Genomic DNA, 27579 nt, shown 5'->3' on the forward strand with positions numbered 1-27579 from the left:
GTTGATGAGTACAGACCCAACAACACTCAAGAAAAGTGACACTATCCTGGGCAAATCAATCAACTTAATTGGCACTCGTCCATCATCTTAAAATATATTCTCTCCACCATCAGTCCAAACTTGTAGTAGTTTGTGCTATCTAGAAGGTGCATTACAGGAATTTGTCAAGCCTCCAAATCTACAACCACAATCATGCAGAAGGACAAGGCAGCAGACAAATGGGTATTTCCTTCACTGTCACATGATCAAAATCCTGCAACTCCCTTCCTAAGAACGCTGTGGGTCTGGCTACTGCACATGGACTGCAATGGTTCAAGAAGGCACTCACCAATTTAGAGATATACAATTACTACTGCTAGTGAAGACTAAATTGCATTAAAAATTACAAATTATTATTGTGTATTATGTACAAATTGCCTGTAATACTCATTAAATCCCTACAGAGTGGAAGCTTGGTCCATTTGGCCCATCAAGTCCATACCAACCCTCCTAACAGCATACCACCCAGACTCACCCTGTTCCCAAGTTTCAACAGACTTAACGCGCACATCTGTGGACTGTGGGAGGAAACTGGAACACCCAGAGGCTAACCACTGAGGCACTGTGACACCCCGTGTTTCCCTACATTACACCAGTGTTTAAAATTCAAAAATGTTTTCTCAGCTGCAACGAATTTTAGGTTTTCCTGAGGCAGTGAAAAACATTATAGAAATTCAAGCTCTTTCTTAAGTGACCCCCAAGAGATGGAAATGTACTCACATAAATGCTGCAAGTTTGGTCGAATTGAAATTATTTCAAAGAAATAGGGATATTCTGTCCTGTTAAATCTAACAACAGGAATTTAAATCAATCATTCAATATTAGGAGCGCTTTGGGCCTTCCTGTATATTATTATGATGATATATTAATTGCGCTATGCAAAAAATGCAACGCATATATTTTCCAATTATAGAAGTCAACTCTGACCTCATTGTTTTCTGTCACCTGATGACAAAGGGGCAACCAACTTCACCGGACCACAGGAAGTCCCGCCTTCACTAGATCAGCTTTCTGATTGGTTCACTTACCATAATCACCTATTCCTAAAATCATTTGGCCAGTGGTCAGAATTTTCTGTTAATCACTTGGAGCACCTATCGCTATTGGTCATGTGCACGGCTCTACCCGCCTTCTTTTGTCATTGGTGAAATTAGCTGTCAATAAGGATTTGTCAACTTTTTATTCTATTCCAGTGCTGCCAATCAACTTACGCAGGCGGCAGTGGTCCAGACTTTTGGCTCGGTCTCCAGTTCATGCGACCCTATTTTTTAAAAAAAAACTTGTGAAGTTGAAGGCGTCGTGAAGGTAAAACAAAAATCTGATTCTAGTCATCATTGTTTGTAAATTACCTGTCCCTAATGAAAGGTAAATGTGGGTTCTTCCTAATTGAAGGTTCTGTGTTCCACAAAATGTTTTGCTAAGTGTTTTCCAATGGGCGGGTAGAAGCCGACTTCAATATTCATCAATGTATCTTCTATCCGAAGACCAGATTTTAACACTCCGCCCCCCACCACAAGTATGGCATTGATGTTGTCAGCCGATGGCTACTAACTTAGAGCAGGGTTTTTCCTTGAAGTAAGCCTTGATCCTTTCTTGCTATTGAGATTTCGTTTTGTTTCGGTGGGACGTTAAAATAACGTTCTGGACCATATTGCTAGTCTCCCCTATTGAAGTTGAGGACCATGTCATAGCGCTAATAACACTGTCTAATACAACGTAACACCCGTTTTCTAGTGCTTCTCTGTGGGGACAGTGTCCTCGACGTAATGTGACTGAGTGCTCAGCCCACTAATCTTTGTCTCTCGTATAAATCAAGCCGATGGCCCAAGACTATCTTTCCAATTAATTCAATTGAAAACAAACATGATTAATTGCCAATAGAGATCCACATGCATAGCCTATACTTGAATAAGTTAAAGGTCAATGAGCAAACTAATTTACTTGCGAGTGTCTTCTTCACCAGCAGTGCAGTTCGAGGAAAGAGCAACAAGACTGTGGGCCTAACAACCTCTGTAAAGGCAAGATTGTTTTTCCCTCAACAAATGCCAAACGTTTTCTGTCTGAATATTCCCAGCACTTTGCATTGTCAATAGTTTGTATTAATTTAAAAATTCAACTGACTCAAACAGCAAAAACCAGCTGCATGCAAGTGGTTCTCATATTTGATAGAATGTATTGTTTTACATATGGCTTCTCTCCTTTTGAAGGAAAGCAGCCACTACTTATTTTGAAGTAGATAGCTCCTACGAAGTGCAGTTGATTGCTCCATTTTTCAATTTAAGCAGCCAACAGGAGTGTCAATACTTTTAATTTTTAATTTTGCCTTTTCTCTCTCCTGGTTTTGTCTTCCATCTTGGATGTGGATGTACTTGCACTTAGTTTTTTTTCCTTTAGTGGTTCTGTGTGGGGGTTGGGTATTTATCTCACTGTGCAGACTGTTTCTTCAGTTCAAAGGTACTTTCATGCACCCTCCATTTAAGGGTGACTGGCTGATCCAGTGCAAGTCACTATTGACTAAGTTAAAACCTCTGCTCTAATCTGATCAGTTCTAGGTAAGACCCACAGCATTCCTCAGTGAAAGAGCCAAAGGCTCATCTATCAAGTCTGAATTAAGTAAAATCTCTAGGGGAAAATTGGGTTTTATCAACTGTTACTTGACTGCTCTTATGCAAGATACAGTTGCACTGGGGGAGCAAAATGATTATTGGGGCAAGGAAAGCCAAATCAAATGCCTGCAAATATAAAGTTCTTTGACTATTAATCACTTAATGCAGTGGTGAAGCAAACCATCATTGTAAAAAAAAGTCTAAATTGTCTAAGCTACTGTGCAGAAGTTTCACTTTTTTTGTAATATGTTCAAACTGCATTTTGTCTCTTTTTTTCTGGAGGTTTTATTGAGCTAGAGTCCTTCTGATATGAAGCATAGGGCCCTTCCAGTAAGCTATTTCTGTACACTTTTTCTTGCCTGGCTGCCCCTGTGGCTCAATTCAGTCTAGTTGAATTTTTTGGTAATATCATACTTTTGACTGAAAACTTGGTGTTTACTCTGAACATTTCCAGGTCTGCCTTTAAGGCTTCTTTCAGAATTGTGTTATGCCTGTAAACCCTAAATTCATCTCATCTAATCTAGTATTAGAATTCTTGGACTCTTATCTACTTGTGCTTATTTTGCATAGGATAGCAAATAAATGAAATGTTCCAGACCTTGAGATTGAGTAAACCTGAGTTCAGAAATGAACTTCAAATCTGGTTAGGCTTCCACAGTACATGTCTAATGTGGTAAAAGGACATCCTGTATTGTGCCTGTTTTTAAGTTAATTTCCATCCTGTTGCCACTGCTAACATGGCAGTGATTGGCAGTCTGGACATAGGGTTTGGAATCCACTGGGAACAAGACTTCCCATGCTATGGCTGTCAAAGCTCTTTCATCCCATCGCTGTTAACGTCATTCTTCAATCTGCACTAACCCCCTGTTTGTAGCCAGGTGTTTACTTGACTTAAAATTCAGTTAATGACTCTTGATGTTTTGAACCTTGGTGTTTTAGGTTAAATCAACCTGGGAAGCTTTATTGGTCCACACTTGACCAGTAAACACTGATCATCTCTTTTTGGATTGCTTTCATGAGTGGATTTTAATTCTTGAACTCCAGTAATAGCCATGGCACATGACGTATAAACTGTGTAGACAAGTAGTTTGTGCTGTCATCTAGTGACTGCAAAGCTGTGGCTAAACCTAGTTTATAGGAATGTGATTCATGGGGAATTTTGTAAATTTGAAGTAATGTGTATGAGTGAAACCTCCCAAAAGTGACTAGTCATTCTTTGCATTTCCAATATCCCCTTTAGTTTCACCAAACTTTTTTGCACCCTTGTTGCTTAATCCAAGCCAGCTGTTATGTTGTCAGTATGTGCAGGAGTTGGTGTTGTTGCTCATATTTCATGAAATAGAAATGTCTACCTACACAAAGGGAGCTAATCTTTAATATGCCTTTTTTAAACTTGAGTCACGGTGCTTGACCAATGTAAGAGTTGCTGGGAGGATGTGATGGCACAGGCTTGTTGAGTTTCAGTAATGCTACCTTCTTTAACTTGTAATCTTCTAGTGGAGAAGCAGTGTTCAATATTGTGTAAAGAACAAAATTTACAGCACAGGAACAGGCCCCTTGGCCCTCCAAGCCTGTCAATCCAGATTCCCCCTCAACTTGTTGCCTATCTTCCAAGGATCTGTATCCCTCTGTTCCTTGCCCATTCATCTATCTGTTTTAGATACATCTTAAATGACACTATCGTGCCTGCCTCTGACAGTGTTCCAGGCACCTGCCATACTCTGCATAAAGAACTTTCTATGCATGTCTCCCTTAAACTTTCCTCCTGTTGAACTGTAGGGTAGCTTGATCTTAGTAGGATAACAGGTGTAGCTTTCAGCTTTCTGGAAACCTAAACCTGAAACTGAGACAAGGCATGGTCATATAGTTTACAATGAGGTTCTTTTGCAGCTGTACTACTTGAATTTGTTCTGAGTGTTTTCAGGCTTATGGATTTAATTGCTTGTCTTGCTTGAATCAGGATGACTAGTGCTGCTTCTAACATGTGGCCAGAAGCCACAGTTAAGGAAATGTACAAATAGGTGAATTAAATGACTAGTCTTAGAATTGTTTTAAAGTACACACGCTCCTCTCCATCCTTACTACCCCCCACCCCAAAACAAATTCACATTATTACTTGCAACTAGATTTGGCTTTGACTCACTAAAATGTGCTAGAGTGAAGGGCTATTAGGGTTACTACCACTGCACCACATCTGAGCCAGAAGGCCTAGGTTCAGGTGTCTCCTGTTCAAGGCACAAAACATCTGAGCAAGTTAACTGGACTGAGGGCAAGAGTCAAAAGTTGAGTTGTTTTTACTTGTTCTGTTAACTGGCATTAGGGGCCCATTTCCCCACTGCAGCTCCTTTTTAATCAGTCACCTTGCAAACCAATCTGGCCTCATGCAGAACAATGGTGGTTTACCCTTCAGCAAGATGGTGAGAATGCTTTGATCTTAAACAATAAATTCCTTGCATTGCTCATCCAGACATGATTTGTCACTGCTTTTCCACCTGTATTAACTTTATTTTTTAGTCAAATGTCTATTGTTCCTTCATTGCCATTGGTACTCCTGCTTAGTCAAGTGGCCTCAGACCAATGCAACGATTTTGCTAAATTGCAGCAGTTATAGTATGAGCAGCCAGTGCAATGAACACTTACTGAAGTGAAGATGGCTTGAAGCCATCTGGAGGAAAATGACATCACTTCCAAGGACATGAAATACCCTTAAATTTGTCAAACACTAGTTTGTTTTCCTTGCTAACAAATGTCACCACCTTCTTTTGAATATTAAAAATTATGCTATGGTCCACTTCTTCCCCCCCGACTCTTTATTTGGCTTGATTTGACACTTGGAATAAATGTTTAACATTCACTGGCTTGTTGGCATGCCTTTCCAACTTGGTCTGATTCAGTAGGGTCTGTCACTTCACAGGAGCTTAGCACAACTTGAGTACATTTAAAGCTTTAAAAGCCTAACTGAATATAATTGTCACAATCTTGGTTATGCTGGCTACACAAAGTTGTTTTTATTATTACTGGGGAGGTAATGGCTTAGCAGTACTATTGTTTGTCTCTGAATTAACAATACAACAATGTTCTAGGGACCCCAGGTTTGAACCCCCCCACTAAAGCAGCTGGTGAAATTTAAATTAAAAGTAAAAAATCTGGAATTAGTCAAATCCACTTGTCTAGGGTAAAACCCATCCTGTTCACAATTTCCTGAAGGGAAGGAAACTGTTGCCTTTGTCTGGCCTACCTGTGACTCCAAACCACAGCAATGTGGTTGACTCTTGACTACCCTCTGGAATGGGCAAAAGTGCTGGCCTTGCTAGTGACTTCCCCATCCTGTTTTGATAAATTTAGAAAAATTCTCTAATTCCTAATCTTGGAACACTAACTGTCCCCTTCAATACAATGTTGGCTTTATTGAACCTTCAGACCTCAGGGAGTTCCTTCCCCCTTTAGACCTGGTATATCTCGAACTTGCTTTGCTGTGTCTAAAGCCCTTCAGGTTATAAACAAGATGTAAGTTCTGTTCTGATTGCATGCATATGACACTGAATTGTTCAACATGGTTTGTTTCTACTTCCTTGATCACTGCAAGTGTGGTGTATGTCTATATATTAAAACTTTTTCCCCTTTTTAGGCTGAATAATTTAAAAGCAGTGGCAGTTGTCTATCCTCCAGAGCTGGTGGGCTAACTTGTCTCTAATAGGATTCTACTTCAACTATTGAGGACCATGGCTGGCAGAGGAGTATCCAGGCCAAATGGTCAGTCCCAAACCAGCAAAATATGCCAATTTAAACTTGTATTGCTTGGAGAGTCAGCTGTGGGCAAATCTAGTCTTGTGCTACGTTTTGTTAAAGGACAATTTCATGAATACCAGGAAAGCACAATTGGTGGTAAGTCCTCTTAATGTAATTCAGGATGATTCCCCTGAAAAAGCATCTTGTAGCTGAGACCCTTTGCCTGAACCACTTACCTACACCAACTTTTTTCAACTCCACTCCTAACCCTACCACCACCTGACTGAGTAGCTGTCTGGCTTCACTTTCTTACCCTTGCCATGTAGTAATCTGTTAGTTTCCTTCCCACCAACAGTCTTCTGCATTTTCCAAACTACGAAGCTACTTCTGAAGAACTGGATTTTAAGGGGTTGGAGTTAGCAGCTGGTGTCTGCTGTAGGTGCACTGACTCTGCAGTGTTTATATCTATCTCTGTTCTATGTTCATCCAAATGGATTTTGTCAAGCCAATATTTCAGTTCTCCCAATCTGGTCACCTCACATACAAACATTGTAACTTCTGTTGTCCATTATCAGGCTTTCTGCAATTCCGTCAGGACTTTGAATATTCAACCTCTTAGCTACCAAAGTAAGTAGGCTTCTCTTGGATAACAAGAGAGCTGGATGAACACAGCAGGCTGAGCAGGAAGGCTGCTGTTTCAGGCCTAGACCCTTCAGAAATGACCTCTCAGCAGCTTTAACACTGCAAGTTTCTGAATGCTGCAGAGTTAATCAAATAAATAAATAGCTCCTGAACTCATGTATTAGGGTTATTCTCAATTGTTCATGTTCCAATTTTGAATGCAGTTGGGAAAGTTGGAGAATTGTTTGGCAAGTTTTAAAAACTAGCAACAAGGCTGATTAGCTATACCCAGCAGCTAGCTTGGGGAGGAATGCTTGCCCTTTAGTCTCTGTGTGCAGACGACAGTGCTATCATTCATGCTGATGTCTGGACTAGGCCTACTGTGCTGTTCCAGAAAAGTCCAACTCAAGCTTGAACAGTATTTCCCTATCCACTTGGGCACTTTAACAGCCTTCCAGACCTCCACATTAGAGTTCAGTCCATGAACTGTTCTCTCACTTGGATTATCTACATAATATCTTTTGCTGTCAGCTGATCAGTTCTTCTGCTATTACCACCAACCCATTGAGTTACCTCTACCACTCCCTTTGCTTTGGGCACATGTTACCAGCTGTTACACTTGAGCCTTCATTTTGCCAGGCCCATTCCATTCTGAAGTGGTTTTGTATGGTCTCCACTCTTTTTGCTTCTGCCCTGTGCTCAATGCTATTACCTCTTTGATGTTTGGAAGGGGTGGGGAGAGGAAACTCCAACAAACCATATTGACTAGCTGAAGTCCTGACCATCTGCTAGTGGTTTCAATCATTGGCAGTATTTATCAGATTCTTTCTTTTTAAAAAAATTCTCCAAGCCAGTTAACTAGTCTACATCTCCAGCTTTCCAAATGGAAGTATTTCTAAACAAAGGGGTTTGTTTTTCTTTTAATCTTGAGCAACTTCACACAAGTCTCTTGATGCCAGAAGACCCTGATGGATGTATTCAAGTTAGTTCCATTTAAACTTGTATAATGCAAATTAGTTAACAGATCAACAGATACTGCAGGTCTTGCTTTCTACTCTGCCCACTCAGCCCTCTCCTTTTTCTAAACTTGCTGAAGCTTACTAGGAGAAAGGAAAGACCTAGAAAAATACAATATTTTTGGGCAGCAGAAGAACAGGAGTGGGAGGAAACTAAACACAAGATGCAGTATGTGAAGCTTTGGAAAGGATAGGTGAGATAACTGAAGGATTCAAGAATAGTAATTGAAGCTGGAAGTTCAGCCCCTGACCCTGCTCAGCTGTTCAACAGAAGCATGGCTGGTCTGACATGCTTCATTCCACTTTCTTGCCTTTCCCTGTAACCCATGATTCCACTTTCCCCATCCCCATCAGAAATCTCAGCCTTCGATATACATGAGGGCTTTGTTCCCCACTGCTCTTTGGCTAGGTGTTCCAAAGATACTTGACCCTCACTCTTCCTTCTGTCTTAAATTGACACTCCTTTATTCTGAGCCTGTTCTCTGGTCCTCAGTATTTACCTTAGCAAGGCCCTTAAGAATCCTGTTTCAATGAGATCATCTCTCATTCTTAATGCCAATGAGTCCAGTCCCAACCTGTTTTAGCCATTCTTAAGACAATCCCTCCATACAAAGGATTATCCTACTGAATCTTCTCTTTGCTGTCACCAGTGAAATTCCTTTTTTAAAAGGACCAAAACCATGCTCAGTACTGTAAATGTGATCTGGTTAGCATTTTGTACTTTGCACTAAGACTTCCCTGCTCTTGTACTCCACCCCCCCCCCCCCCCCCCCCCCGAGCTAAGGGCCGATGTTCCATGAGCCTTCCTGAATACTTGCTGCACCTGTGCTAGTTCCCCTTGCAACTTAGAATGTTCTGGATATGAGTTTGCTTGCTGAGCTGGAAGGTTAGTTTTGATGTTTCGTCACCATTCTAGGTAACATCAGTGAGCCTCAAGTGCTAATAGTCCTGCTTTCTATTTGTTTAGGTTTCCTTGGGTTGGTGATGTCACTTCTTGCATTGATGTCATTTCTATTTTCATCACAGGATGGTAGATGGGCTCCAAATCAGTGTTTGGAGTTCCTGGAGGCTCACTGTTACCTAGAATGGTGACAAAACATCTGAAAACTAACCTTCCAGCTCAGTGAGCAAACTCACATCCAGAACCTCAACCTGAGCTACAAATCTTCTCAACTCACTAACCTAGAATGTTACTTCTATGGACAAGTATTACTGCTGGTCTCTTCCAAAGTGAGCACTTTCACACTCTCTTCCCATGTACTCCAATTTTTTGCCCACTTAACCTATCATATCCCTCTAAACTGTTGGAATCCCCTGCAACCTACCTTCCCAATAACTTAGTCTGTAAACTTGGCTATGGTATATGACATCAAGTCAATAAATACTGTAAACAGTTGTGGCCCTTGCACTGTTCCCTGTGGAACCCCATTGGTGATGGTCTGCCAACCTGAAAAAGAACCCCTTATCCCCACTCAGTTTCCTACCCAGAGCCAATTCTTTATCCATACACCCTTGCTCTCCCTGCACCCCCTAAAAAAACAGTACTGGGCTCTATGATGTTATTTTTTTCAAAGTACCTTTTCAGGTGTTCAACACATCTGGTTCTGTTTTGTGCAGAGACTGCCTCAAGCTCCCTGAAATTAATCATACAATTTGTTTGTTTTTAGACTTTTTTCCAAATGCTCTATTGCTTAACTGATCCCCTTACTTTTCAAAACAAGTTAGGCTAGTCAGCCTACAGTTAGCCACTGTTTGCCTCCTTTGAACAGGGATGTCAGTGGCATTTTGCCAGAACTCAATTTTGAAAAATTTGCAGCTAATGCATCCACTATTTCCAGCTCTTTTTTTCAGGATCTGCAGTTGCAAGCCAGGTGACTTGTCTGCCTTTAGCCCCATTAATTCATGCAATACTACTCAAACTCCTCTCCTCTTCAGTATTAATGTGTTTTGTTTACCCCACCCCCCACAGAAACTGATGTTAAACATCTCTTTAACCCTGCCACTTCCTTCCCAAAATGGTCTCCCCAATCCCTTTTAATAACTATTCACTTTTCTGCCTGCATGCTGCCTGATCCTTGCTTTGCTCTTCTGTATAAAATGTTTTGCTTGAAAGCCTTCAATACTTGAAACTGAAACTGAGTTGGTTTTGAATGCAATGCCCTGACACTCTTTTAAACTTCCAATAGCTGCATTTCTGACGCAATCTGTCTGCTTGGATGACACAACAGTAAAGTTTGAGATCTGGGACACTGCTGGACAGGAGCGGTATCACAGTTTAGCTCCTATGTACTACAGAGGTGCTCAAGCTGCCATTGTGGTTTATGACATCACCAATCAGGTTTGAGCTATTGATGGATGTGATTAGTTAATGTCCTTTTGTTCACAAAACAATTCTGGTTTCTTTTTCTGTAGCTGGTGCTACCTGTATTCTTAACTGGAGTTGAAACTGAGCTAGAAAATTATCATTTGACCTAAGTAATTCTCTGATCAAACAATTTGTTCAAAAACATCTAACTTCTTTAAAACTAAAAGTGGAAATGTATTTCTTCAGAAACTGCAGTCTAAACTAGCATGTTCCTTTTTCTCTGCTATTGTATTGGGGTAGGTGCAGGGATACCCTGCAACATCTAATTAGGTTTTGGTCTGTCTCCCCTATAATGCATATCAACAGTAACAGCTCCATTGCTGAAAGCTGCCAAACTTGCTCATGGGTTGAAATGTTGTATGCTGAAATTTTAAATGGCACTTGTGCAAGTTTGTATCAAGACCTAATGACCAATCCAGAGTTGAGACCTCTATCTAGAGCTGAAGCACAAGTTGGCTGCAGTTTGAGGAGCTTTGTAACTTAAACTTGTTTTCAAACAATGCTTGAGCAATTTAAGAATTGGTGGCTTATTTTCAATGTACTCTTTTGACAAACTCATTTTTTAAAACCCTCACAGGCATATAATCTGCTTTCTACACTCTTAATATAGCATTTTAAGAATGAAAGCATTGATTTTGCTCAAACATTCCTTTCCTATTAAGGAGGACAATTCCTCCTTAATTCCTTATGGAGGGTCCCAATTATAGTTTTAGCTTGTTTCCATTTTTCTGGATGAAAAATGGCAGTGGAGTTACTTTAATCACACTACACTTAATTTACTTTGGTTATGCAAACCTGTCATAGTTTTTTCACATGCAATAATACTTTGAGCATTCTTGGGCATAGTAGGTATGAGTTAATGAGAATTTAACTGACTGACCTGATTTAAACTTTTGTCTACCCCTTTCCTAGAATTGGTTGATATAACTGGAATGCAGGAGAGAGTCTAACCTTTTTAAAGTCTCATCTCTTGTTTCAGGAAACCTTTGCAAGAGCAAAGACGTGGGTAAAAGAGTTGCAGCGACAAGCAAGTCCCAATATAGTTATAGCCCTGTCAGGAAACAAAGCTGATCTGGCTAACAAAAGGATGGTGGAATATGTGGTAGGTTTTTATTGAAAAATGTACTTGCCATTCAGTGTATGGGCCTAAAAGGTCACAGTAAACACTACTATCACCATCTTCTTTTCAACAGGAAGCACAAGGATATGCAGATGATAATAGTTTGTTGTTCATGGAGACATCAGCCAAAACAGCAATGAATGTGAATGACCTATTTTTGGCAATAGGTAAGACTTGTAACATTTCAGTAATGATTCAAGATAGTTCTCACTCCAGTACAATTTTCTGTTCCTTTTTTAAATAAGTAGCTGTCAAGCAGATATATTGATCCATGTATTTGGGAAATGTGATCAGGAGGGATAACCTGATTCTGTCTGAACCACTTTTTCAATACACTAGATATGACCATCTTAGTTGCTGAAATGGAGTAGCTAATTAAGGGACAACCAATCACTTGCAACATGATGGGGTTTGGCTCTAAAGAGCAATTTTATTTTCATATCTGCCCTAAAATAGGGCTGTGCTTCTTGGGTTAACTAACTTCTGCCTGAAATGGCAACCCAAAATGCCTTCAATCAACTCTTTCAGCAATGGTGACTTTAGTCAGTGCATGATTCTGGTTTGTCTTTCCTGTGCCCTGACTTGCAAATATTACTAGTCTTGGCTTAAACTGGTGTAGCTTTTTAGCTCTTTGCAGTTAGAACTACTACACCTTAAGGCCACTTGTGTATGTCCTGAACTCTAGTGTAAAACATGGCAAAGTTGAAAATTTGTAGAATGCCATATTCCATAGCACTTGAAATAGGCAGGGTGAGGTCACATTAATTCATGTGGTCCTTCAAGCTGTACAATAGCTTGGCACAGCTAGTAGTTGGTAGCATTCTTTCAAGTCTATTGTAGCTTCATGAGCCTTTTTCTGGACCTCCTATACAATTTGTGGTGTTCACATCATAGTACCAAGGACTGCTACATAGTCTTTTCAAATGGGCTGCAAACCAAAGTGTGCATATTTTGTGGCCCTATTCAAGAATAGGGAACTTCATGTAACTGTCACTGGTTGAAGCATCAATTGGTCAGTCTTGCTGCTTATGGTTCTTCAAGCGCAAATTAGCTGCTGCATTTGGCTAAGTGACTGCAACCAAGTAATTTAAGTGCAAAGTACTTGACAATGCCTCAAGGATCTGACAAGGCGCTATGTAAATGCAAGAAATCTGGATTTTTAATCCACCTGGGCTGTAAGCAGTTCAAGTCGCAGGCTTTTTGGGCAGAGCTGAAGCTTTTTTGCTTTGCTTTTTAATTTCTCAAATGTATCCTACAACTCTTCCTCAAGCTTGTTTCAAGGTGAGAATCACCATTGCGCAAATGAGTCTCTGACCTCAAAGTGGGTTTAGTCAAGACTTAAGATTTTTGCCATTTTAATGCCTGGTAACAAAATACAATGGAAAGTTTCAGAATGTATAGGATTAAACTGTTTTGCAGTTAAACCACTAATTGTGAGCTTCTAGCTTCACTACAAGCTAACTCCTGAATGTAGCAGTTTGTGAAAGGGATAGTTGCTTGGTACATTGATACTAGGATGATTTGAACTTTTTAATATTAAAATTCTCTAGTTCCAGCCAGAATCTTCCTCCTTTTTAAATGCAACTTGGAAGTAGTTCCCAAAAAATGACTTAAGCTGCTGTTTTTCAAAGGCTGATAAACCACCTGTATCACTAGGAGCACCATTACACGTATCTTTATCTTCCAGCCAAGAAGCTGCCAAAGACTGAACTTCAGAATACCAGCGGAATCACTGGTCGTAACAGAGGTGTGGATCTTCATGAACCATCTCAGCAGAGCAAGAGCCAGTGTTGTAGCAACTAAGCAACCATGATGGGAGCTTGCTCCAAGTTGACCACTGCACATTCAATAACAAGTTGAAATGAAATCTCTACATCCATGCCTCTTGCAATGCTTCAGTAAAGTACCTGCAGAATGGATGTGGGATTTGACTTAACACTGTCTTTTGTACTAGAGATGCAAAATCAACTTGATCACCTTCTTTTCACCTACCTTTTTAATGTTGTTGCTACACGAATGCACTGTTTCCTCAAATACCAGTTATTCAAAGCATTTTTTAAACCAGACTTATAGATAACTTTGAACGCTATTCAGATTGTTCAAATTCTGCAGCTTTGTGCTGAATGCAAACTGCATTCTCTACTTGTCAATGTTTACCCTATATTTTGAAACTGCATGTTAGTATTTGCAATGTTTAACCTTGGCAGGGAAACCTTTCCCCATTTCCAATGTAGGAATTGGGCCTTGAGGATTTAAAATATAAATCAAGGACCCTGCACTAAACACTTGCATGCCTGTCCTAGATTAAGCAGTTTTTAGGCAGCTACAAGCTAGAAGAAAATCTGCTCAACTGTGATGGGACTCTAACCCCCAGCAGTGTATTTTGAAATTTACCATGTTTTAAGCAGTGGATGCTGTTTTAAATCCCTAGTGGCTTTTTAGTTTGTACAACTATTGGGTGTAACTTGATGCTTTTATGACTTGTGTAGATCTCACTGCAGTGGCCATCTTTTTTGAAGTTGGCAGGTAAATGGCATAGGGATAATGATATGGTGAGGCTAAACAATTGGGAGTGAGGAATGCAGTTTCATAATAGCCATGTTGACATGCATTGCAGCAACATGCTTTGCTCTCATTGGGTGTATCCTGAAGTTGAGTGCAGTAAATAAGCTAGCTGTGAATTTTGGCAAAAGATTGAGCAAGGTTTAGAATAACTGACCACTATACATCCTGAATAATTTGACCAGATAATGCCATGCTTTCAACTTGTTCAGGTTCCTGCAGTAGGGTATTTGTGTAATGAAACTTGCTAAGCACTTCTTAAAAATGCACTTGCCATTTATTTTCTGGTGCAAGTTGACATCTCTATTGCTAGTTTAACACCAACCATGAGTTAGATGCTGTAATTGTAATCTTGCCCAACTTCACTTGGAAGTGTTGTTACTTAACCCTTTCTTGGGTGGTCTTGTGGATAAAACTAAAACTGACATAACCATGAGCCTTATTCCAGTGTTGCATTCAGCTTTGACTGCAAAATCTTGATTTGGGAGCCTACAATTGATTCTCTGCAGTAGAACACTTGGCTTCTGAAATCTTAATTCTGTAAAAATACTTGAAGTTTACCTTTCGAGTCTCTTTCCAGATGTAAACACTTTGCTTTCCCCTGAAGATAGTCTCAGACTTGGATGTCATTTTTTACTTCTGGTTTGTGCAAGGCCTTTTCTCAAAATGAATTAATAGGTTTGTTACAGTAGTCATGCCTGAATCTAGATGCCACTGAAGCAAATCACACTTGCAGGTGACTGCAATAATACATACTGGTGTTCTGAAGTCAATGTTTTTAGGATGGGGACAGCTTGCTATCTAGCATGGGTTGAAAACTGCCATTTATTTTTTCACTTAAAATGGATCACTAGTCTGATTTACCTGAACTCACTTTTTAATGTGCTTTGTCCTCTGGGCTTTGATCTTAATCTCAATCTTCTGAAATATTGAAATAGATCTTTGATACCATCTGTCTTGTATGGAGATTGGTCCACAGTAAAGTACTGTTACTCTTTTCAGTCCTCTTGTCCTGCAATTGGTTGTTTACTTTGACTACAGTCAAGTAGAATGCTTTTTAAATTTTAGCACTTAAGATCTGCCACTATTAGGAATATGTGGTGAATGATTGGGTCTTTTTTGAATAGGAAGTGTTTAACTAACTTTATTTTTTCAATGCACTTTACTTTTTTGGCACTTCATTTTAGTCTGGTGCCTTGTTATGCATAAATCATGCACTGAATTTTTCATGTCTGACCTCTGACACTGAATTGGGTCTTCCTATGGCAGTTGACTTGGAGTGCAAATGACATCTGAAGTTCATGTCAAACATGAAATGTGTATAGTTATTGCAAGATCCTCCTTCAAAACTTTAGTTTACAATGTAAATGCAAAACTGCCAAATGTTCCTCCTCTGTACACCTTGCTTTAGTACAGATCTAGTTCCTGTGGCTGCATAACTTGTTGGAAGCTGTGGAAATTTTTTTGGGCATGTACAGGAGTTGCATTCTGTTCAGTCTTAATGAATTACTTGGCACATGTAATCTGTCTTCAAATGACGTGAACAGAATGTAATTGTGAGCAACCTACTAAGACTTTCAATTGTTCTCTGCAGGATCTGTATAAAGTTTATTTAAAGTGCTAAGAAACTTGTTGACAACTGCCTGTTTCTAAAATGTCACTTTGTAGTTAAGCCAAGCTTTATTAAAGCTTATGTTGCAACTAAATCATGGTAATGGAATTCATTGGTGCAATGTATTTAATGTAACTATATTAAAAAAAATACATTATCCTGTGGCCTAATTATTGCCATGTACTGCAGCAATTTGCATTTCATTTGAGGAAATCTGAGGGGAAAGAGACTACTGGCAGAGAATAATACATGAAACTTTTTGGGGTGCTGTTGTTTTGTGGCAACTGTCACTGCATTCATACTCCAGAGCCTCCAGGCTACCATCCTGAGAGCATGAGTTTGAATCCCACCATGCCAGAGTTCTTTAAAAGCTGGGACTCAATTTTTAAAAAAATACAGTAACAACAAACTTTTTTGTCACAAAACATGTATTAGAGGAAGGAAACTAGTTAGACTTCCTCAGTCTGACCTCTGATTCTAGCCCTACTGCATTATAGTGGACTCCACCAGTCAAGTAATTAGCTAACAAATGTTGGCCAAATCACTGACACCTGCATCCTATTAATAAAATAAGGGCTTTAGCTGTACATTATCCTTTTTAGAATAATCTAGATAGTTTATTAGTGTTTCAACTTGATCACTTTGTCTAGAAGCTGGCTACACTAACATTCTGATTTCATTCAAATCAGCAGCCAAATTTCTTTGTATCAAAGTCTCTAGGCCCCTCAGAAAATTTTACCAAGCTATTGCACTTTTATGGTGAACCATTTTTGCCTAAAGCCTGAGGAGCAGGGGAGAAGAGAGCCAACCAATTTACTCAACCCTTTGCTTTAGGGTGCCTTTTACACTTGACATACCAACTGTTTGGGGGGGGGGGGGGGGGGGGGGAGGAGAGAGATGTGTTTCTCTTACATAAAGTGTAAAGTAGTCTGAATTTAAGCCTGTGCACTAATTTTGCAATCTATAATCCAACTTTTTTCCTGGCTCAACTGCATTTTCTGGCCCTGAGTCAGTGTTACAAACATGCTAGTGAATAAAAGGCACAGGTTCAAGTTAACTTCTGCAACCCTGAATTAATGTTTTAGCTGTTGATTGTTTGTTCTGTGTATTTCAGCTCTTTCTTTTTATTTGCTAACAGTGGAATTTGGGTTTTAACACCTAGGCATCCCCAGTGCAACTATATATCTCAGGCAACTGCAACAGCCAAAATGCTCCCAGTATGGCTTCAGCTTCAAACAACAAACAATAGACTGACCCAAATTAAAACTTGGGAGAGGGGCGAGGAGGGGAGAAAATGTTGAGTTAAATGTGACTTTAACAATATTTCCCTTTAGTTTTTTAAAACTAAGTTTTATCCTTGGACCTCTTTCTGCATGATTTTAGTTTTTTTGTATTGGTTGCTGTGCTAACTTGTCCATGTCATGAGGTTTTTTGTGAATGGTGATAGTTTGTGGTCAAACAGCAATTCCAGGCAGGAGGGAAACACCACAGCTGTGTCCCTCACCTTTTGCCTTTTTTGTTCATGTGCCCTTGCCTAAACATCTTTATCTGCCCCTATATAGTAAAGCTTGTGTTTTTTGGTTATAATCCCACAGCCCTATTCCACCTAGTGTTACTACATTTTTTGTCTCTTCCCCCTTCCCCCAAATATCTCTCTTTGGTTACTTTATACCTGATCTGCATGTTTTGCAAAGTATTGAAAATAGGGCCTGTAGTAACTTGTCCTTTTTTTAAGTCTGGCATGGAGTTTAATATTCAGGGTCTGGGCTAGGGTGGAATAAATGGCTATGATTTTAGAACAAAAGCAAGGGAGTGGTAATTGTAGTGAAGGCCAAGTTAGCATGTAAAGGTTAGAATAGCTAAACAGCTGTTTGAAAGCAAAAGGTGACCATTTGAAATGGGAAACTATATAGCAGTTTCAGATTAGAAATAATTTAGAAGGCTGGCAGTTGGAGTGCTGTTCCTCCAAGTTTATTCTCCTTTTCATTGGAATGCTATAGCAGGTAAAGTGGGCATGTGTAGTGTGCTGATTTTAGAATGTGAAATCAACTAGGAGTCTATTGATCTTCATGTCTAAATACACTATCATGTCTAAATACACTAGCCTGTTTGGCCTCTCACCTACTTCTGCTTTTGCCAGTCAGCCTCATGCTGTATGCTGATACACAACTTGAGCATGCTCTTGTTTTAATTTCTCCCCTCCCTGGTTAGCTTCAGTGAGTGAAGTCATTACCCTGTCTTTAGCTGATTTGGGAGCAATGCATTTAAAGTTGTGGAGAAAATGATCATGAAATTCTGTCTGAATTGAGTGCTTTGAATACTGGCTTAGATTAAAAGTTAGTAATGTTTAAAATGCAATTAGCCATTCTGATCACTTTTCCCTTTGAAAACCCAATGTCACTTTTCTGCAAAAGAAATGTAGGCTTTCTCGATCTGGCTTAATCGTTAACTACAAATGCTGCAGGTCTGCAAGCAGTCAGGGACACTCTCTTTTATTTGCCTACACAAATACATTCTTTCCACAAAATGGACTCTGTCTTTAATGGAACAATCAACTGAGTCCAAGTTGCCAAATGAAGGCATGATACCTGAAATGCTGATGGGTAACACCAGGGATTGTTATCTTACTAAATAACCTGTGTTGTACCTTCTTGACAATCCAAATATATCATACCACTTGTAGCTTGTATTCTCTTTATCTACCTTGCTTGTGATCATCTCAAATTTGTAATAAATTTGTTGGGCATGCTTTCTCCTTCAAAACTCTTTTTCCAAGATGTGATAAATCATGAAACTGCAGGCTTACTTGTAAGGAAAAAAATTGGTAGCCATTCTGCTGAGGGACAAAATTTAATCTGCATTGGGTGGGGGGGGGGGGGGGAGGGGGAGAAATTCAAAATCAGGGAAGTACAAGCTGTTTTTAAAACAGTTCCCCTTCCCAAAGCGGATGTTCTGGATGACTTAGAAACATAGAGAGGGTTGGCCCACTCAAGGATAGGAAAAGGAATTTGCGTGTGGAACTGGGGGAGGTATTAAATGAGTAATTTGCATCTGTTTTCACTTTTCAAATCTGTTTTCACTTTTCAACATAGAAAAGGAGTTGGTAGAGGAGTCTGTGGAACGGTGTGTAGCTAGTGAGGGTCGTTGTTGAGATTAAAAGAGAGGATGTATTGAGTGTCTTGAAAAAAATTAAAGTACATAATTCCCCAGGGCCTGATGGAATATACCCCAGAAAACAGAGGAAATTGCTGGAGCCTTGAGAGAAATCTTTGTATCTTCACTGGCTACTGGGGAGGTCCCAGGGGATTGAAGAATAGCCAGTGTTGTTCCTTTAAAGGTGGCAGAGATAATCCAGCTAATTACAGGCCAGTGAGCCTTATGTCAGTGGTTGAGAAATTATTGGAGAGGATTTTTCAAGACAGGATTTACTCCCGCTTGGAAACAAGTGGGTGTATTAGTGAGAGACAGTATGGTTTTATGAAGGGGACGTTATGTCTTACTAATTTGATTTAAGTTTTTTTGAGGAAGTGAGGAAACTGATTGAGGGTAGGGCAGTGGATGTTGTCTACATGGACTTCAGTAAGATCATTGAGGTCCTCATGGCAGACTGAAATAGAAGATAAAGTCGCACAGGGTCAGAGGTGATGTTGCAAGATGGATTTTAAAAAACTGGCTCAGTCATAGAAGACAGGTTATCAGTAGAAGGGACTGTTTCTAAATGGAGGGCTGTGATTAGTGGTGTTCCTCAGATCAGTGTTGGGACCTTCGCTGTTGGTAATATATAAATCTTTGAAGGACCATGTAACTGGTTTGATTAGTAAGTTTGCAGGTGACACAAAAGTTGGTGGGATTGCGGATAGCGATGAAGACCGTCAGAATATAAATTGGTTGGTGACTTGGGCAGAGAGATGGCAGATGCAGTTTAATCCAGAAAAATGTGAGGTAATGCATTTTGGAAGGTATAATCCAGATGGAAAATATATAGTAAATCGCAGAACCCTTAAGAGTACTGATAGGCAGAGGGATCTGGGTGTACAGATACACAGGTCATTGAAAGTAGCGATGCAGGTGGAGAAGGTCATCAACCAGGTATACGGCATGATTGCCTTTAATCGGCTGGGGCATTGAGTTTTAAAATTGGCAGGTAATGTTACAACTTTATAGAACCTTAGTCAGGCCGCATTTGGAATATTGCGTTCAATTCTGGTGAGTGTACAGAAAAGATTTGCTTGGATGTTGTCTGGGATGGAGAGCATTAGTTATGAGGAGAGGTTGGAGAAACTTGGGTTGTTCTCACTGGACGATGGAGGGTGTATGGTGACCTGATAAAGGCCTATAAGATTACGGAGGGTATGGACAGACTGGACAGTCAGAAGCTTTTTCCCAGGGAGAAGAGTCTGTCACTAGGGGGCATAGGTTAAAGGTGATGTACAGGCAGGTTTTTTACACAGATGGTGTTGGGTGCCTGGAACGTTTTGTTAGGGAAGGTAGTGGAAGCAGATACAATAGTGATTTTTAAAAGGCGTCTTGACAAGTCCATGAATAGGATGGGAATAGAGGGATATGGTTCCCCAGAAGGGTAGGGGGTTTTAGTTGTGACAGGCAGCATGTGGGTGCAAACTTGGTGGGCTGAAGGGCCTGTTCCTTGGATGTAATTTTCTGTGTTCTTTGATTTTTGTTCTAAGATTGATGGCAAAGTAATAGGCATTGTTTACTTGGACTTTAATCAAGCAATTGACGAGGCTCCGCATGACAGACTAATTCGTAAAGGTGGGTGCCATGGGATTCATTGTGAGCTTGCCAATTGGATATATGGTTGGCTTAATGGCAAGAAACAGAGTGGGTGGTAGAAGGTTGCTTTTCAGACTGGTGGCCTGTCACCAGCAGTGTTCCACAGGTATCGGTTCTGGTCTTCGTTTGTTTGTCATTCATATAAATATTGGGATGAAAATATAGAATGGCATGGTTAGTAAGTTTGCGAGCAACACCAAAATTTGTGGCATTGTAGACAGTAAAGAAGATTTTCTAGGATTACAAAGGGATCTTGATTAAATGGTCAATGGGCTGAGAAATGGCAGATGAAGTTCAATTTGGATAAATGCAAGGTATTACATTTCGATACAACAAACAAGAGTCAGGCTAATACAATTAATGGTAGGGCCTACAACATAGGGACCTGGGGTTCAGATACATAATTCTTTGAAGATTGCATCACATATAGACAGTTGTTAATAAGGTATTTGGCATGCTTGCCTTCATTGCTCAGTCCTTTGAATATAGGAGTTGAGAAGTCATGTTGAGATTGTACAGGACGTTGGTGAGGCTTTTTCTGGAGTATTTTATCCACTTCTGGTTGTCCTGTTTATATGAAGTTTATTGTTAAGATGGAGAGGGTTCAGAGGAGATTTAGCAGGGCATATAGAAGGTGTGAGTTATAAAGAAAGGCTAGATAGGCTGGGACTTTGGTTGGGAAGTCATCTTACAGAAGTTTATAAAATCATGAAGCGTATGGATAGGTTTAATGGTAGGTGTTTTTACCCTAGGATAGGAGATTTCAAGACTAGAGGGTGCATTTTTAAGGTGAGAGGAGAGAGATATAAAAAACATGAGGGGAGAATTTTTTGTGCAAAGTGGTTCGCATTTTTGTAAATAATTTGGATGTAGGAGTGGAAGGGTGGATTAGTAAGTTTGCGGACGCTACGAAGGTGGGTTGAGTTGTGGATAGTGCAAAGGGCTGTTCTAGGTTACAAAGGGACATTGATAGGATGCAGAGCTGGGCTGAGAAGTGGCAGATGGAGTTTAACCCTGAAAAGTGTGAGGTGATTCATTTTGGAAGGACAAATTTGAAAGCAAAATACAGGGTTAACGGAAAATTTCTTGGCAGTGTGGAGGAGGAGCAGAGGGATCTTGGGGTTCATGTTCACAGTTCTGAGAAAGCTGACACCCAGGTGGATAGCGTTGTTAAGAAGGCATATGGTGTGTTAGATTTCATTAATAGTGGGATTGAGTTCAAGAGCCATGAAGTTATGTTCCAGCTATACAAAACCCTGGTTTGGCCACATCTAGAGTATCATGTCCAGCTCTGGTCACCTCATTATAGGAAAGATGTGGAAGCATTGGAAAAGGTGCAAAGGAGATTTACCAGGATGTTGCCTGGAATGGAGGGAAGGTCTTACGAGGAAAGGTTGAGAGCGCTAGGGCTTTTCTCTTTAGAATGACAAAGGATGAGAGGTGACTTGATAGAGGTGTACAAAATGATCTGAGGTATAGAAAGAGTGGACAGCCAGAGAGTTCTTCCTAGGGTGGAGGTAGCTATTACGAGGAGGCATAGTTTTAAAGTGAGTGGAGGTAGATATGGGGGAGACATCACAGGTAGGCTCTTTACTCAGAGAGTGGTCGGGGTGTGGAATGTAATGCCAGAGAGGGGAGTGGAGTTGGCCTCGTTAGGGGCATATAAGTGGCTATTAGATAGGCATTTGGGTGATAGTATAAGGTAGGGGTGGCGGTTAGATAGACCTTAGGATTAGGGTAAAAGCTTGCCACAACGTCATGGGCCGAAGGGCCTGTACTGTGCTGTACTGTTCTATGATCTCTCATCTATCATTAGCTTTCACATTGAGACTCAACTATTGAACAAATCCTGACAAAGGGTTTCAGCCCAAGATCTTCTGGCCTGCTGTGTTTATACAACTCTGTTTTATTGACTGGCATCTGCAGTTCTCACTGTTTCCTATTGAAGGAGGGATATTGCTGACTCACCACATGGTGGTATTGGATAATGACAATAAAGTGTAATAAAATTTATGGTGTAGCGTCAAAGACAGTGCAGCAGAAAAACAGGCCATTTGGCCTAGCTATTTTGAGTTGCTGTTTATGCTCCACTGGTATCATTTCTGATTCCGTCTTCTCAGCACTTTTGTATTATATTTCTCTTTTTCTCCCATACCTTTACTATTCTTTTCCTTTTGAATGCACTGGCTTAAGAATAAGATTGAAGACATTACAGAACTGCTGTAGATCATTGTGGTTCCATTAGGTACCATGGAGATGTAACAATGTTGTCTTGGCTTGGTCGACTTGATGCTTTTTGCCTCTGGATCAGAAGTTTACGGTTGATTTGGGCTTCTAGTCATGACTTCAGCATAAAACTGAGGGAGAATAGAGGTAGCACGAACAATTTAATCACTGGGTGTCCATAGACCTGTTTGTCCAACATTGATAGAATCCATTACAGAAGATTTAATAATGGAGCACTTGGAAAACTGTGATAGGATCAAAGAGTCAGCATTTATGAAACATCATGCTTGACAAATTTTCTTATTTTTCAAAGATGTAACTGGAAGTTTAAGGGGAGCTGGTGGATATGGTTTACTTACACTTTCGGAAGGCTTTTTATAAGGTTCCATGTAAGATTAGCATATGAAATTACTTTCAATCCTACGCACTTTATTGTACTGAAATGGTAGAGCTGGTTGGCGGACAGGAAACATTAGGCATGAATGAGTCTTTTCTCCAGTGTCAGGTGATGGCTAGTGGAGTGCTATCGGGATCAGTGCTTGGACCCCACCTATCTTCAATGTATGTAAACTCATTAGATGTGGAAACTAAAGGTAATATCTCCAAGTCTGCAGATGATATAAAGCGAGATGGGAGGGTGAACTGTGAGGGGGATGCCGAGATGCTTCATTGTGATTTAGACAAGTTGAGTGAGTGGGCAAATGCAAGGCCCATGAAGTATAATCTGAATAAATGTGAATTATCCACTTCAGTAGCAAAAACAGGCAGATCATATGGTATATTGGCCGGCGATAGGATTAGAGTACAAGTGTAGGGGGTGTCGTGCTGAAATTGTACAGGGCCTTCGTGTGACCACACCTGGAGTGTTCTGTGCAGTTTTGATCTCCTTATCTGAGGAAGGATGTTCTAGTGATGGAGAGAGTGAACTGAAGGTTTACCAGACTGATTCCTGGGGTAGTAGGACTGACATGAAGAGAAAGTGGATTGATTAGGACTATATTCCTTGGTGTTTAGAAGAATTGGGGGGAAGGGGGAAGCCGGAGATCTCAAACCTATAAATTTCTAACAGGGCTAGATGGTAAACAGAGGAAGGATTTTCCTGATGATGGGGAGTCCAGATCCAGGGGTCACATTTTAAGAATATGGGATAGGCCACAGGATTGAGATAAGGAGAAATTTCTTCATCCAGAGAATTGAGCCTGTAACACTCTGTGCTGCAGAAAGCAGTTGGGGCCAAAACATTGAATGTTTTCAAGAAAGAGTTAGATTATATTTAGAGCTAACAACTACATCTAAGCAGTGGGAACAGAAGTAGGCCATTCAGCCCATTGAGCTTGTTCAGCCACTGATGTAGCTGATATGATCATAGCTGATCTTGTCTTTTTTTCAATTCCACTTTCCTGCCTGTTCTCCATAACTCTTCAATGCATTACAAATTAGTCTATACTAATATATCCTAAATTTACTCATGTCCCAGCATCCATCTCACTCTGGGGTAGTGAATTCCACAGATTCACAACTCATGAGAAAGAATTACTTCTTTCAAAACTTTTTTAAATCTGCTACCCCTTATCCTAAAAATGACCTCTTGTTCTAGATTCCCTCACATGAGGAAGTATCCTTTCTAAGTTTACTATGAAGTATTTAAAAAACATTAAAGGGAATTAACAATTAGGTCTCCTCTCCTTAATTCTAGGGAGTATAGGACTAAACTGCTCAATCTCTCTTCATACATAAAACTCCTCATCTCTGGAATCAATTTGGTGAGTCTCCTCTGAATGGTCTCCAATGCAATTATATTTCCCTCTCCAAGCAGGTGAAAATTGTATGAAGTACTCAAGTTGTGGTCTTGCTAATGCCTTATACAGTTTCAACAAAGCTTCCTGGCTTTTATACTCTATTCCTTTCTGCAATAAGTGTAAAATTCCATTTGTATTCCTCTTGCTCTTTGATCGCTTTAGCCCTAAAGTATGGGGAGAAAGCAGGGACAGGATAGAGTTGCACGATCAGCCATAAATATTCTGAATGACTTACTATTTTTTCATGTTTCTATCTTTCTGTTTGTACTTCCCATGAATTCAATAACATACACTAATCCTGAGGGTATGATAAGATTCCTGAAGTCACAATGACAGTCCAGATTCAACTCTTGCTGACATTGCATTAAGTTTGGACAAACATGTGACTTCCTATATCTGAGTGGATTGCTTGATTACTTCGCAAGTATACAGGAAAGTCAAGTACCCTTTTTTTAGGTACGTCATGATATTGCATGAAAATAAAATTTGCTAATCTTAAAGGTGCACTCCTGGATTTTTAGTCTTTTTTTCCCCTCTTCCTTCTCCTTTCCCATTCTCCATGATGAAATATTGATTTCAAAGAAATACAATATTTGTGTATGTAAGCCCAGATCCTGATATTTCTAACTTTTTAAAAATGTTGTGGATACAGCAGTAAAGAATATTAGTATAATGGCTGTACATCCCACAGGCCTAAACATGAAGTCCTTTAGTATTTCACAGGAGGAGGATCCAGTTTTCTGCAAACTTGCGGTGAACACATTCATCCTGACTTCACAGCTGAGCTAGCTTCAAAATTATGGTGTTACCCCACCAGTGGAGGTAGTTTATCTGTATTTAACCTATTCAATCTTTTTTGAACACCTCAAACAAATCACACGTAATTTCATGTCACATTTTGTTCCTTAAGTTTGGTGTCTCAAATATGAGTGCTACACTAGATGTGTCTGATCAGAGTTTTTATAGAACTAAATTGTCTTCCTCTGAAATACTTGGGATTAGCGTTTTCAAACCTGAGGGGAATTTTTTAAAGAGAATGGTAATGAGGAATGCGGAATTAAATGGAGTTGAGCTCATCTAGGATCTAATTGAACCATGGCTTGAGAAGCTAAATGGCCTCTTTCCTGTTCCCACCTTAATTGCTGTACGTCTTGTTTTTGACAACTGCATACCTTCAGGAATGCTAATGTAGTTTTGTAAATTTAATTTTGATTTTGTTTTGTAATTTTACCTTTAGTTATAAGATCTATTGGATTGCCTTTTGCCAAACTCTGAAAAGGCATGTCAAGACTCGCAAAAAATTCTGTAACCCTGTTGTTTTATTTGGGGGGCGGGCGACGGCTGCGGCTTTGCAACCTTCCTCTTCCATTCAAATTTTTAGACAATTAATGATCTGCAAGTATTTTTTTTCTATTAAAGTGGGGCCAATGGATGCTCCGCTCTGTCTCGATAACTCCCGGCGCTAGGACCCAAAAGCCTGCCAAGTTGCGGGCGTGTCTGGTGGTACTGTTGCAATCCAGAAATACCTTTCGACAGTGCGAGTGACTGCGCGAGGAGCCTTTTAAAGTCAATGTTTTCGTTATTTAAACAGGCTTGATCGGGCCAGAGACGGGGAATGCTGTATATTGTAATGAATGAAGCCACGAACGTGACAGGATTGCACGCCAAGTAAATCTCCTCACTGAAGGATCAGCGGAAAACTTCTCCAAAGGCTCTGGCGTCCTTAATAACTTTATGATCAATTTATTTTCGAGCCACAACAGGAGGCTTAGTTCAGAGGCGGAATGATGGGGACCCCGGGCAATTCCCGGAGAAGGATCTTGTCGAGAGAAATGTCCGACGATGGAAATATGATGTTGATGATCAAAGAGGTAAAAGGCGCGGTTTGTTTTTGGTGTGATTTAAATAGTTGTAGTGAATGACGCATTTTTTTACAAATAAAAAATAAGTTTTATAAATCGTGTTAAATTGGATTCTTATAATGAATCCTTCAAATAGATCGCGCTGCGATCGAACTACACCAGATGAGGTCACCCCAGGCCATTTACAAAGGTTTTGTCTCTCTCATGTTACTTGCCACAAGTGGGAATCGGGCTCCTGGATATAGAAGACGAAATTTTTCATAGGTGTGGTATTAAAACATGACTTCGGGGTCTGAAAAAAATTTTTTTTTGAATTAACTAAACTCTTCAGCCATTGCCACACCTTTATTTTTCCCCCAACCTCTCAGGTGAACTCAATCCAATTCATTTAATTTCTAGAGCAATGTAATTATCCCCACTTTTTAAGCAGTCACCTTTTTTTTTGTTAATGTTCATCCATGGAATGCTGGAGTTTGTTGGTTGTGCCAGCATTTATTGTCTATTCCTACTTCCCCTTGAGGAGATGGTGATGGGCTGTCATATTATTCATCCTTGTCTTGATTCTTTAAAATAAAAGTTCTTGCCTTCTGAAGGCACTGTGTGGAAAGTTCATTTTTCAGGATTAAGACAGCAAAGTCAGTTTATCCGCTTCAGAAGAAGCTGAATGATAATATCAGGACTCGAAGCAACCTTGGTTTATGCCTCCCAAAGCAGGAGGCCAAAATTATTGAGCTGTATGTAGAGCTAGGGGAATAACATTTTATGAACAAAAACAGAAGTTGCTGGAAAAGCTCAGCAGGCCTGGCAGCATCAGTGAAGAAAAAAAATCAGAATTAATGTTTCAGTTCCGGTGACCCTTCCTCAGAACTCCGGTTTTAGATAAAATTTCATGATTTCCCTAACTCAGGATCCGTGTAGGTTTACAGCATTTATTTGGCCCATTGTGCCTATGCTGATTCTTTCCTGCAGCATTTCCTAGCCAATCTCACTGCACTGCTTTGACTCTCTCTTGTCCTGTTTCAAATATTTCAACTTTCTATTAAAAGACCCTGAGGTCTCTGTCTCAGTCACTTCCTGTAGCAAAATATTCCTTGTTTCAACAATTCTTTGAGTGAAGATGTTTTCCAAATCCCTCTGGTCCCTTACTTCATTGGCAGATTTAAATAGATGACCTCTACCACTGACTCCACAATCAGAGGAAATAGCACATCAACATATAATCATTTTAAAA

The 27579-nt window shown here is 40.0% G+C and overlaps 2 protein-coding genes across 4 annotated transcripts in view; both read left to right on the forward strand.

Annotated features, from left to right (window-relative positions):
* The first annotated feature begins 1231 nt into the window (after positions 1-1231).
* Positions 1232-26190, forward strand: LOC125448244 (ras-related protein Rab-5B). 3 transcript variants are annotated; one of them, XM_059643491.1, is made up of 7 exons: positions 1239-1344; positions 2003-2057; positions 6274-6530; positions 10198-10349; positions 11356-11478; positions 11570-11663; positions 26078-26190. In XM_059643491.1, the coding sequence occupies exons 3-7, from the start codon at positions 6368-6370 to the stop codon at positions 26122-26124; spliced, it is 579 nt and encodes a 192-aa protein (XP_059499474.1). In that variant the 5' UTR covers positions 1239-1344; positions 2003-2057; positions 6274-6367; the 3' UTR covers positions 26125-26190. The 3 variants fall into 3 exon arrangements, with proteins under 3 accessions (XP_048379343.1, XP_059499474.1, XP_048379344.1); XM_048523387.2 differs by lacking the exon at positions 26078-26190 and adding an exon at positions 13184-15801; XM_048523386.2 differs by lacking the exons at positions 2003-2057; positions 26078-26190 and adding an exon at positions 13184-15801 and having other exon boundaries at positions 1232-1344.
* A 52-nt stretch (positions 26191-26242) lies between these two features.
* The window catches only part of LOC125448243 (leucine-rich repeat flightless-interacting protein 2-like), a 34286-nt gene continuing 32949 nt past the window's right edge, over positions 26243-27579 (forward strand). The window contains exon 1 of the mRNA XM_048523384.2: positions 26243-26357. Coding sequence (XP_048379341.1) covers positions 26271-26357 — 87 coding nt within the window. The 5' untranslated portion in view covers positions 26243-26270. The remainder of the gene's footprint in view (positions 26358-27579) is intronic.

The sequence above is a fragment of the Stegostoma tigrinum genome, chromosome X (assembly GCF_030684315.1).
Source record: "Stegostoma tigrinum isolate sSteTig4 chromosome X, sSteTig4.hap1, whole genome shotgun sequence".
NCBI classification, from domain to species: domain Eukaryota; kingdom Metazoa; phylum Chordata; class Chondrichthyes; order Orectolobiformes; family Stegostomatidae; genus Stegostoma; species Stegostoma tigrinum.